The 13,511-nt window shown below is 43.0% G+C and overlaps 1 protein-coding gene across 1 annotated transcript in view; it reads right to left on the bottom strand.

Moving 5' to 3' along the window:
• The window catches only part of PRDM16 (PR domain containing 16), a 350,772-nt gene that overhangs the window by 26,504 nt on the left and 310,757 nt on the right, over positions 1-13,511 (bottom strand). Inside the window, exons 6-8 of the mRNA XM_009320544.1 lie at positions 8,968-9,166; positions 4,034-4,181; positions 3,355-3,508 (exon numbers count right to left, since the gene is read on the bottom strand). Of these exons, the coding sequence (XP_009318819.1) occupies positions 3,355-3,508; positions 4,034-4,181; positions 8,968-9,166 (501 nt within the window). The remainder of the gene's footprint in view (positions 1-3,354; positions 3,509-4,033; positions 4,182-8,967; positions 9,167-13,511) is intronic.

The raw sequence follows: 13,511 nt of genomic DNA, 5'->3' as shown, positions 1-13,511 counted from the left end.
GGTGGATCCCATCCAGCCCCATAGACTTGTGCGTGTCTAAGTGGTGTAGCAGGTCACTAACCATTTCCCCTTGGATTATGGGGGCTTCATTCTGCTCCCCGTCCCTGTCTTCCAGCTCAGGGGGCTGGGTACCCAGAGAACAATGGGTCTTACTATTAAAGACTGAGGCAAAGAAGGCATTAAGTACCTCAGCCTTTTCCTCATCCTTTGTCACTATGTTTCCCCCCCGCATCCAATAAAGGATGGAGATTCTCCTTAGCCCTCCTTCTTCTGACACCCCGTCCTCCAACTCAGTGACGAAGTCCTTCCTTCCTTCCTCCCTCCCAACTTTTACTGACAGGTACATGCAAGTGTGACTTTCCCTATGTTTTTTTCTAAATCTTTAGGATTTACATCAGTGCTTGAGTACCAAATGATCGGCAGGGGAATATTTCACCGGCAGCTCTGAAAACATAAGGGGAAGCCCCTTCTATTGAAATTCAAAGCAAAGATTATTAAAATTTAACAAATTTGACATTTCAGTTCAAATGAGCATCCCAAAATTCAGTGGGTTGTCACTGAAGGGTCTGCTGTGTCTGGTTTCTGATTGCACTAGAAATTTAATATGAACCATCTTTCCTCAGAGCATTTCAGCCTTTCTGCTTTGGACCCAGATACAGCAAGGAGCTGCAAAGGAAGCACAAACAGAAGGAGAACTAGAAAGTCATCAGAAGAGTTTCAGTGTCGGAGTAACAGCTTTTTCAAATGAGTATGCTAAAGCCATCCCTAGTTTTTGGCAATCACACCTTAAAAACTTGTGTCAGTTCTTCTGAACTACTATTATTGTACACATAGTTTTATGGCTGTTGCATGTATTATTTTAGCTACCTTGGACTTTCAAAGAAAGAGTTTATTTAGATTTTTTACTTAGTTTTAAAATGTTTTCTTAAAAAATATCTAAATGGAGTTCTTAAAGGAAACACTACACAATTTATTTTCCATAAAGCTAATAGTCCATTAGACACAACAATCTCTGCTTCTACAGAAATTTAAGCAGAGAAATGTGTCAGCATCCACGTGGCACACAAGTCCCACAGACTAGTTCTGTCTCTCTGGGCTGTTCCTGTGCTCTGCTATCGCAAGAGACGCACTTGCTACTAGACAGCCTCCGAGGGATGCAAAGTGCCACCCCCCCACAAGCTAGTCAGGACAGCCTGCTCACTGCTGCACGTCTCGGGTTTTGATGCTACTTTAACCGCTTGACCCTTGGTTCTAGAATGGGTAAGTATTTTTCTTGTCCTGCTTGTCTATGCAAAGCCAGCATCTTTAGGGTTGTGGGAGTGACTGCATGTGTCCAAATGAACAGGCAGGTGCAAATACTTCCACATGTAAGGATACCATGAGTAAGCTCCCTCTGAAATTACTAATAATATCCAAAGAAATGTCGCATTTCGGTGGATTTCTTTAAAAGATGTTTGTCTATTTTTCTTTACAGAACAAAATTACCCCTTTCTAATTTTAACCATCTCCCTTGCCATGTGCCAAGGGACGCTACATTGTGGTTTAGAAGATACACACAAGTTTATAATAAATGGCTAATCTGCTTAAGCAGATTGTATCACAACCGAGTGCACCTGCTGTCAGCTTTCACTGCCTCAACACTGTTTGTGGTGTTTGTGTTATTTTTATTGCATGCATTCACAACATTATAAAGAAGAAGTTACATTGTTCCCATACGGCAAAACTCTGTAAGACTAAGGATAACAAGAACAAAGTCTTCCAAGGGAATCGGGTTCTTTTTTTCCATTTTCCACCCCAGGGAGAGTTGCTAGATATATATGATGCTGCACAAAATTCCCTAAAGAAAAGTGCTATAGGTATGAGAGCTCACATCGTCATTCTAAAATAAGGAAAACTGGACATTTTTTGTTTAAGTCTCCAGTTATACAATGATTTAGTAACTCTGCGTGTAATGCCCTCTCTTGCTGTTCTGTGTTCTGCAGTTACACAGTTACGGTTTTGCGGGTTTTTTTAATGCCAGGTATAGTATCATAACAAACAAACACACACCCCACACCCGCCCCCCTTTCTTCCACTGAACAGGAAAGAAAAACTTTCCATCGAATCCTGCCTCATGGCTCCTAAAGTTGCTAATGGATTCCATATTCATGCTTGTGGCACATCTGAACTAGGCAGAATCAGTCTCAAGTTGTTTTACACACTGATTTAGACTGACAACTCCCTAATTCTTATGAGGTGAGAGTGAGGAGATTATGAGAAGAAATCATTCATCTCACTGCAGCAATACTATGAGATTCAAATTATCTCTTTCATGTGCCCGTCATCAAATGAAAGATTGCATCAAAATGAGCAATAAGAGCATTTTTTCTTCCTCCGCTGACACCCATCTGATTATCTCAGAACACATTAATGAAACGAGTCTCCCAGGATACTCTTGCATACTGTTCCCATTATACCAATAGGGAAAAAAAGGCAGAAGTGGGTTCAGTGGCTTCCCTATCGTAACATCAAAGCCTGGAATCAAACACAGATCCCGTTCTGTGCTTGAACTACGCTTTCTGAAGAGTGTCAGGAAGTAGTCCCTAAAGTTTCTATACCTTTGTTGTGACACAATCCACTTTTCTGCAGAGTTATCAAAATCCAATAGGTGCTTGTGTCAATTAAAAAAATATACAACCCTGAGAATGACAAGAGATCAGATGAATGGCTCTCGAGAGAAAATGCCCTTTTGGAAATATTCCACTAAAGAGAGCACTAAGGACACAGTTAATCTGCTATTTATTTGGCTATCAAGCATTATCTAAATGAAACATGCAGTAAATAAAGAAGGAAAAAACTCTTTTTAAAAAACACCTTCTTCTCGTCTCTGTGACTATTCCAAATTCATTACAATGGCTACGGGATTTGAGGCACCCCTGAAAACATTTCGATCAGGCCGTGTCAGCTATTTATTTATGTCACCAACATGAACATTCAAAAATTATTATGGAAAAAAAGAAGAGAGAAAGAAAAGATATGAGAAAATGGCATCGCTAGGACTGCTGAGAGGCTCAGCTTTTAACTTGTCAAGAAAGTCAAAAACTGCCATGAATGTTTACTGAAAAAACAGGGAGCATTAAAAAAAAAAAAAAAAAAAAAAAAAAAAAAGAAAAAACTGCCATGAATGTTTTCTGAAAAAAAAGGGGGCATTAAAAAAAAAAAAAAAAAAAAAATCGCTGCGGAATTTCATCTTGTGCTCTGACCTATAAAATTACAGCGGCTGCTCACAGAGGGACAGCTAGTACTGGGGGGCCCCCGCAGGATACGTGCAATTATAGCAAAAGCCAGAGCTCTGTGATGGCCGTGACAACTTACATATGAAAGGTTTGACAGTACTGTGAATGTGCTTGTGTTGTTTGAGACCAGACGAGGTGGCAAAGGTTTTGCCGCAGTCCGGGCAGGCATGGGCCCGCGCGCCAACGTGCTGGGAACGGATGTGCCGCTGGAGGTTGCTGGGGTCGGTAAACACCTGAAAGAGAAAACGCCTTGAGGGAGGGGAAACGAAGCAGTAGGGGAAGAGCATATACGTGAAAAGCTTGACTATTTTTTCCGCTTTTTGTCACCACCGCTCCTGGCATTAGGAGTGCAGGATATTCACCTCCCGCTGCAAACAGATGATGAAGCGAGCAGGGCTGAGCCGTGTCCTGCCCAGGCTGCTGGCACGCTCTCCGAAGTGTGCGGTGCTCACGGTTTAACAGCCGTTTGCTTACCTACATCTGCCCTGCACAACGCTCACCTGCCACCCCGGCAGACTCTCCAATACCCAGGAGAAGGCCAAAGGCGAGTTGCTCGGGGCAAGGCTGAGCTCCACATCCAAGCTGATGTTCCAGGGCCAGCTGAGCACACCACTCCCCTTGTGTTACCACGCTCCACACCACGGCCGGGCCACCGAACTGCACTGGCATGGGTCACCCGTCCTCTGGACCCCTTCCCCCAAAACCCAGCACCCTCTCCCAGGCAAAGCTGCCTACGGTTACCATGTCCCGCACCGTACCTTAACACAGTTTTCACATTCAAACCGTTTCCCACTGTCGTGAGACATTTGGTGACGAATCAGGTTGGATTTCCAGTTGAAAGCCTTGGGACACTGGTCGCACTTGTACTCCCTCTCCTCGGTGTGGATTACCATGTGCTGCTCCAGGCTGGGAAAGAGAGACTGGCTGACCTCGCATGGCAGGCGGCGGCCCACAGCCCGGGCCGGCGGCGAACGGAGCCCAACTCCAAGCGCCCACCTGAACCAGGCACTTACTGTCAAGGCATATACTGTTACAGAACTCCTGCCCCGTATCAGGGAGGTTTGAAACCAAGAGAGGTGATTAGAGATGGCGATAGAGAAACAGGCCGTGAGCCCATGGGGTCCGGTGGGTTTCCAGGACTCACTGCTGCCACAGAGCGCAACTGCAAAAGCCTTTGTGAAGGGGAGGTGAGCAGCACATCGACCACGAGGGGTGCAGCGACATGCAAACACCATTTCTTTTTTTGGCATTTATTTCACAGATGGAAGCTGCCCTATTCTGCCTCAAAATGTCGCTGCGTTTTTATTATTAAATACCTGAGTCCATTTACAAGGAGGAAAGGGAAGGTAAAACCAGACCTGACCCTGCAGGTTCCTGAAGGGAAAAATGAGCACTTTGTGACCAAGACTTCTATGGCATCCCCACAGGGAAAGACAAGATATTAGCTGTTGCTGCTGAGACTATCACGTTGCCGTTTTCATGGGCACAAAGCCCACAGCTTCCCAGAACACAGCAACTTAACATTGGAAAGAAACATGATAAGGTGCAAACACATTTCACTTCTAAAAGTCAGACATCTTTTATTACTTAACTCGGCAATTTCAACTTCTGCCAACTGGCAGCTTCTCCCAAACCAGGAGGATGATGGCAAACCAAAGTGCCTGCTGGAACAGGGCCACGGCAGGGATGGCTTTCCAGAGAAATGCACAGGGTGCTCGGTTTCCCCTATGCCAAAGCGCTGTCTCTGTGCATCAGCACGCAGCGCTCTGCTGGGCCACCGAACCAGGTGTGACAGTCAAGGGAAGGCACTGTCGGTGGCAGTGGGGCAGGTACAGAGCCTGGGAAACCATTCTGTTGAAGACTGGGCGCTGTAAAACGTAATAAGCGGGCTGGAAATCCTGCACCTCAGGCCAGTCCTCAGAAACGAAGGAAGACAATTGGCGTCCTTTGCTGCCTTCAGCACAGTTTAACAGGAGTTACAAATACTCCTCCTTACTGTGAATTCTGATGAAGGACAAACTTGTGTGAAATCTGCTACTGCCTGAAATCCCCTACAGATCGATATTAAACCATTCCTATGGAACTTTAAAGCACGGCTATATTTTATATAGGAACATTAAACACTACTAGAAAATCCTGCCAGTCTTCATTAAATGCTACAGGACGACTTCGCAGCAGATAACTCCTGGGCATTTCCATGGAGCCTGAGGGCTTTAGAAACCTAGGAATCGACTCAGCCTTGGCACGTCCTCAGGACTGTACCGCTCTCACTCTCTTCAGATGCCCACGGGGACCTGCGTCCCCAGTGGGACTGTACGCGGACAGGCACCCTGGCACCAGCAGGCACCTGCCTGCACCAGGGTGGAGCAGAAGGGACCTGACACCAGGGTCCTTCGAAATTCCCAGTGTAAAGGCTAATTGCACTGACAATTGACCTGCATTAAAATCTTTGTGCCCTGAGGGCATTTGCTGGCACAGGAACAAGGGCAACCGTGTAGAAGGTGGCTTCATCACAAGTGGGCTTGGTGGGACTGCAACTCACATACAAAGCTAAGCAGCCACCAGCCTGCTACTCCCTTGAAGAACGTCCTCTTCCTTCAAGTCAGACAGTTAATATTCATGAACATGCCCCTTATAAACTGCCAATCCAGTAATTTTAAAGAAGCAATATTCATTTTGCTAAAGAAATGGTGTTCTTAACACTACAAAATTTTTTACACATACGAAGAAATATATACCTTTCGTATACATATACAAAAATACACTCCTGTTAACTGTGATTTATGAGTTTATTTAGTGCAAATATGGACAAACTAATACGCTGTTTAGAGGCAAGTACCTACTGGGATTAGCAAAACATTTGTTTATTTAGTCAGCTGCTAAATGCTCAATTTCAGTTCCCCAGTGGCACTCTTGATTTGATCTGTATTAACTTCTGAAAAATTAAGACCATCTAGGTATGCTGACTGGATATATTCTGTGTTTTAGTGGCTTTCTCAGTGCACAAAATGCAGCAGATTGATGGGGGAGGGATAGATGTGGACATTCTCTCCCAGCTCCACTAAATCCGTCAGTGTGTAGTACACTGAATGGTGATGTTGCCCACTCTATCCTTCCCCTGTCGAAAAAATGACTTTGTATTATTTGCTTAAAAAATCCCCAACCCAAATACTTGGAATCAATGCTCTAAAAGACAATGCAGCCACTGAGCCCAGGAGCCCCTATCACAACTCCAAGCATTTCCCAAGCGAATAGGTCTGTGGCTAGTGACTTGGAGTATCTCCATCTGAGTTCAGTTGGAAATACCTCGAAAAGGCCTCTCCGTCACTTAGGGGTGCTCAAAAATTGGAAATCCCTGCTAGCACACACATGGACTTTTGCCTCAAGCTCAAGATATTTGTGCTGAGCATACTGATGACGGGTAAATATTCTGTCAGGTTTCCTTCTTAATTAAGGTCTGTAAAGTAACGGTTAGGAGTGACGATTTTGAAGAATGAAAACAGGAGAAGGTCCTGAAAATAAATCGGAACAGGGCTTGTAAAATTGGTGTTCTGTCCTTGGCCCTTCCAAAGGTTTTTGGTCTGACTTTGAACAAGCCATTTGTTTGTCCCTTTTACCTGCCCACACTTAAAAGCAGTGCTTGTGCCGGGAGCCCTCTGCTCCACTGCCAGCAACGCTCACAATGTAGATGTGCCCCAAGGTGAGTCAAGTCTTAGACTGAGTCAAGGTCTGTCTTACCCACTTCTCCCAAGAAATCAAGGGAAACTGGGACCTTAACTTAGCCACATCATTTGAATACCTGGAATTAGCTTCACCGGACGACTCTGAACATCTTACCCACAGGGATAAGTAATCACTAAAGGGAAAAAGGGACTTAAAATCTTTCTGCTTCCCTAAACCCCTGCAAAATGGACACAGTGCCACTCCAGGCCCCCAAGAGGAGCCAGGAAATGCACAGATGTTACCAAGAGAAGACGACATATACATTTCAAAAGGGTATTTTCTAAATTAACATAAAAACTACAGAGCGCTGGAAGCTAAAGAGCAGAAAGTTTCTAACACAGCTAGAGAGATAAAAGAACTGGAATTTCTACTAAAAATCACAAATATTTAAAACATCTAAAGGAAGTTCTGCTTTTCTTGTCAGGTAAAAACATTAAGAGAATCGCAGCCTCCTAGTATCTAATCAAAAGTAGCCAACGTAGAAACACAAGGTGAGGAATGAAGACATCAAACTGTGCTAACAGAACCACTATACAGATGTCACTGGCAGACAGTATCTATTACCAACTTCTAAAACGCCCACAACACAGCCAAGAGCCAAGCTCTCTTCAGGACAGATAAACTAGCGGAATGTTCTTTACGTTTCACCTTTCTCTACTTTTTTTTAAATACATTTTTTTCTGCACTTACTCACCTAGATAAAAGATCTGAAAGTAACAATGTAATTAAGTTCGAAACAACTAATGCCGGTGAACAAAATATTTTTAAATTTTTAACTGAAATTAAACAGGCCTTATATTGGCTTTAAGCTCAGTGTTTTTGCTCTACTTATATAGTATGTGACAGAGGATTGCCAGTTCTCACAATTTTATAACAAATCTTGCGGTGGGTGGTGTGTGTTCATCTAAGAAGTCAACTGAAATGAGTATGTGTGAACTTCAGCCTCTGGTAAACTGATAAAACTCTAGTCCTTATACTGTGCAGAAAACCTTGAAAATACAGCCTGAGAGTTAAAGGCTCAGGCGGCAAACAAACACAGTCCTAAAATGATTAAAAAACCCCCTCAATTTTTTAAAACTGGCTCCTAATATTTAACCATTTGAGTCTCACATTGCAAATGAACCAGAAATCTCAAAGACCTCTGCTTTAAAACTGCATTTGATTACTATCACATTATGCTTGAAAGATGGAAATTTTCAGTTCAAACTTATTGGGACAAAGAATTTTTCCTTTTAAAAACAGTTTAATTCTTGTTTAGAGTTGCCTTATAATAATAATTGAACAATTATTGGAAATAAAGATATAAGCTGGAGAATATTCTATCTTCTTTTTTCCCTTTTTATGTTTCTATTACAAAAATGCTTGGTGAACAAAAAGTTGTTTCATGAACGTTTTCTTTTAAAAAAAAATTAAAACCGAAAATTTGATTGGAACAGAATTTTTTTAATTGCTTCTGCAAGATCAAATAGGAGCTCACGAGCATGTTAAGAGTTCTTAGTATAACAACGCCTCTTTATATCCACTGATCTCAGATGACCAAGAATTACATATAAAAAAAGTCTTCATGCAAATATTGGCAGAACGTAATACCACTGTTTTCCCTCAGAACCAGATCACATGGGAGCAGCTGCTGCAAAGATACTAACCAGGTCAATCAACCTGTCTGTCACAGCCCTGAAAAAGTCGCAGGGAATTCAGAAAACAACTATTTCAACTTTATATAGCCAATAATTTGTGGGTGCTTGCTATGAAATCAAGGTGCAATAAAACGCCGTCCAATAGCTAATGACATTGAAGGATCCTAAAAACGACTTTCCTGAACCCTAGGGCGAAAGGAAAGGTCTACTCCCATAGCCATCCTGAGCCGCCCAGCTCCCACCTTGGTCCCATGTTTCCCACCATCAGACAGGACTGCGCAGCAGTAGCGGAGAGGGGCAGGCCAGAGGAGAGTCTGGCAATTTTCCGGTACCTGTATTTATTGGGGAACATCCTCTCGCAGTCTTTGCACTCGTAGACCTGTCCATCTCCAAGACCTTCTTGCTTGATCTCGTCATTCAGGGTCTCGTACAGGGAGCTGACAGCATTGCAGGCGTACTTCTTGTGTCGCCGCAGGTCGAGCTTTGACTGAAAAAGTTCATCACAGTCCTCGCAGCGAAACGTGTGCTCCTCTACAACAGACAGAGAAGATGATTTTGACTTGTGGATCAGGGCTTTCAAACAAGTCTAATTATTTTACCCAACACTGGGCTTGTAAAGAAAATGTAATATTCTGTGAGGATCTATCAAACAAACAAACAAAGAGGAAATTTGCAAGTGACAGGAGAGAGAAACCAAGGTAGGCTGTGCCAGCAGATTGCTTTCACTTTAAGCACTAAGGAAAAAAAAATAAATCGCACAACCAGGAGAGATCTTGTTTTCTTTGTGTCCTGGTCTCTGCTGAGACATAGAGACCTACAAGAATTAGCAGATACACAAAATACTGGGGCTCGTCTGGAGTATTTTGTTTGCAATGAGGTTTTTTGAGCTCTTCCTCAAAAGGGGCTGCCAGGGAAAAAAGGAACAAACCATACTCGTAAGACAGACAGTGGGAAAAGCAAATCGCCACAGCACAAACCTGGAGAAGCTCCTTTCTACGAAAATGTCTGTCTAATGTTATCCTCTTAACTCGTCCTGCACAACTGCAGAGGCACAGTGTGCCATCAAACCCGAGGAGTTCAAAACCAGAGTACCATGGAAGAAAGAAAAGGGAGCCAACTTCCCTGTTGTTGTGCTGTTTTGTTTTAAAAAAAAAAAAAAAAAAAATCTAATGCACATAAATTATTGTAGTCAAGGTCAAACAAATTAAAAAGAGGGCAGCTATTATTAAGTTTACAAGGCAGCATCCTGACCATAGTGCCAAGCCAAACAATCAGCTCAGAGCTGTAAATTTTCCAGGAGAACGACCTCTGCGAGGGAGTTGGGATAGCTCTGGGTTTCTCCACCCAGCAGCCAGCTTGAAACAGAAGCTTTCCAGCCACGACTTAAGTCACTGGTGCCACACTTCCCTGTCCTGCTCTACCCTCTTCTTCTGGATTCCGGGGCTCTGTTTCGTATTAAGTTTTATTCTCTTTTTCTGATAACTTTACTTTCAAAAGGAAAGCTTGTGGTAAAATGCATTAGCTCAGAGGGAAGAGTGAAAATACGCTTTCTAAGAGAGGCAGCCAAAAGCAAATGGAGCTGATCCATCCCCGAGCGCTACTGCTCTGCAGGGAAGGGGATGACGGGGTAAGATGCGGGTGGCACTCGCATCTTCGTGGCCGCTTCTCTGCCTGGAGATGTTTTCAAAATCTGCAACCTTTCAGCAAACCCCCGGTTTAAAGCACCCCATGTACTTGTCTGCCCAAAGTTTTGCACAATTACAACCACTTAGGCTGTGCTTTAAGGCCTGAAATTGTGTTTTATATAAATCAGGGTTAATTTTGTTAAAAGTGTGACACGAGTACAAACACAGGCAGTGTCAGACCCAGAGACCGCCTTGCTTCCCCGCTTGCGCTCGGGCAATAATCTCCTTTCTCCGTCTTTCTCAGTACAGACTGTTTAAACTCAGGCTGTGGTTTTCGACCCCTGCCCCTGCACGCCGGGGAGTCTGCGACTTGCTTCTGCAAGCTATGTAGGCAGATGAAACCCAAAGTGGTCCACACCTACACGGAAAGTGTCAACATGCCCACAAACTGGAAAAAGTCAAGCACAGCTAAAAAAGAAAATATCACTGAGACACAATCAGCGAAGCCTTGCTCTTTATCCAAGCAGCGCGTCTAGTGGTACTATACCCCGTCTGCACAAGGAATGAATAAGATACAAAGATGCTATAGGATTTCCTGAACTGCAGAAGAGAGGGATGTGAAAAGACATAAAATGCAGTGGGTCAGTGCTTTCCTTTGGGGGGAAAGGGGATTTTGACTAAAAAAGGAGACCTAAGGGAAGAAAATACCCCTATCTTTCCCATTTCAACTAGTTTTGACAGACCATATACTCTGAAATTGCTATCAGCACCCTCACAATGAAGTGGATCGAGCCCTGCTCTACTCCTTAGAGAAATTCTGTTTACCAGCATTTTGTAGAACAGTACCAATATGTATCTCATGTGTTTTATGTCCCTAGGGAGGGAAACCTGGAAATCAGGATATAAAAAACTACCTAGCAGTATCGAGAGACCGTGTATAACCTACCATAAAATAATCCAAACTACCTTTTTTGAAGGGGGAAAAAAAAGAATTGTAGTATCATGATATGTCTCGTTATTGCATTTTACCTGTAACAACAGTATGAAGCATACGATGTTACCTAGCAAAATTTAAGGTTTCATCTACACATGTTTACAGGCCGAAAACACTCTTAGCGTGAAAGCAGCAAGTGAGGGGGGGCAAGGGCCGTGATTAGGTGCATTGCACCTTTTCACTCTCCACACATCCATAACTCGCGTGAGAAGAGACAAGCTGACAGCATCAAGTGTCCCGAACGCACGCACTGCATGGGCCGAGGCAATAATCTCATCATGACATCTCTCCTCATTATTAATGAATTCACGTTAGCTCTCACGCACACTGAAACAAGTGTTTATCTGCTACAACGTCCAGTTTTCATAGTCTCAGACGTCAAGCCCTACTCAAAAGTGTCACTGGCACTAACAAACATGACCTTACTTTTGTTCTGTTTCTGACTCTCGGAGACGTGCGTGGGATAGAAGTTCATTTGACTCATGCAGCCCACTGAACTGTGGAGTAACAGGATAAATCCCTCAGTAACTCCAGATAGCATGGAACTGCTCTGGCAAGGTGTTCGCCTACCTCAGAATTCACCCCGCAAATCAAAGGTTTCCCCTCTTTGCTCTTTTGTAAGTACAGTGATGGCTCAACACGAGAAGGCTTTTTTGTAGAAGTGACTGAAAGCCCACCAGATTGGGAACTCCCAGATAGCTTCACCTTTTAAGAAGCTCCTATGAAACTCCCAGCATCTCTCAAGCTCAAACCAGCAGCTCCCCAGACCTGAAAACTTGGAATGGAGGAAAGAGATTTTTTTTTTCTTTTTTTGACTTCAGAGAAAATGCATCAAAATACCTTCTGCAAATCCATACTAAATTCTTCCTACTTCAGTTTGAGATTTACGTGATTAATTGTATCTTATTTCACCCAAACTACCCTCTGAGAACCAGAAATCCACTTCGAGTTCGGAAAACCAGCCACGGAGAACCATTTATTATATACCTGGCTAAAGATGGACAATTCACAAGCACCCCCTTGTATACCACAGTATACAACCTGATAGAGCACTACCTGTTGTTACCAACACGAATAACATTATTTTTGTGCTTTCTATGAGATTACAGAGTAGGTAGACAGACAGACAGATGAAATACATTAATAGCCTCAGTAATAACTGTTAGAGAAGAGATTTTGCTTCTAATTCTCCTTGTCCTTTGTCAGCAGAACTCACACAAATCACACGCAATATAACACGGTCCTCAGTCAGCAGAAGCTGCCGTAGCTACGTTTACACAAGCTGAGGAGCTGCCCCATCAGACTTTTATTAAGAAATGTAAGAAACAAGACAGCTCAGCTGAGAGGTGCATTTTTTGCTTTTGCATTTGCATACTTTCAGAGCTACACAGGTTTTACAGATCTAGCCCTTGCACGTCACTAAATTGAAAAAAACCCTGTCTATTTTGTACAGGCTCGTGCTTCATTAACAACAACATTCCTCTTCTATCTCCAAACACAACAGCTTTTTCATAGGTAGAAAAGATGGACGATAGGAAAAGAAATGTATGTGCTTCAGTATATTTGGGTTTGGAAAAAGAAATTTTTATTGAAAAGAAGAATTAGAAAACTGACAAAAATACCATTAAACGCCTTGTAGTCACGTTCTAGATGTTGCCACTGGTTGCAGATATTATTTTGATGCTCAGACAGGTTAAACAGAGGAAGAACTGACTGGCTGGTAGAGTAGCTGATTATATCGCACCAATATCCAACACCCATTCCTCCGGCATTCCCATTTCTGAACTTCAGAAGATTAGAGATCAGACTTCTCAATAAATACCGCTGCAGGGAAAGGAACTGACCTGAGGACTAAGGGCCAGACCATCACCCTGCGAAAATGAAACCTAAGTAACAACGGAGGCTCAGGACTGAACTAAGAAGACCTGGTATCTATTTGTGTCTTCGTATCAGACAACCAGTTTGTAGACTTCAGGTTCACTACAGGGTTTTTTTTTCCTTCTTTAAGCACCAAAAATAAAAATACTGCCCTTCAAAACAAGGTCTCATTAAAGCTTTCTTCTTTCTTTAAGCACCACAAATGAAAATACTGCCCTTCGAAAGAGGTTACTACTTCAGTATCTTACAGGGAGAAGGGGATAAAAAGAAAAGAAAAATCCAGTTACAAAAAAATTGCTGCCTGTTCTCTAGGTCTTGTTTGTCAAATCTATGGTTATATGTGTCTATCTTAAGTTCCATCAGTAACACTCAGGACAAA

The sequence above is a fragment of the Pygoscelis adeliae genome, unplaced genomic scaffold (genome assembly GCF_000699105.1).
Source record: "Pygoscelis adeliae isolate BGI_AS28 unplaced genomic scaffold, ASM69910v1 Scaffold213, whole genome shotgun sequence".
Lineage (NCBI taxonomy): Eukaryota > Metazoa > Chordata > Aves > Sphenisciformes > Spheniscidae > Pygoscelis > Pygoscelis adeliae.
This window is presented reverse-complemented; position numbering and strand designations above follow the sequence as displayed.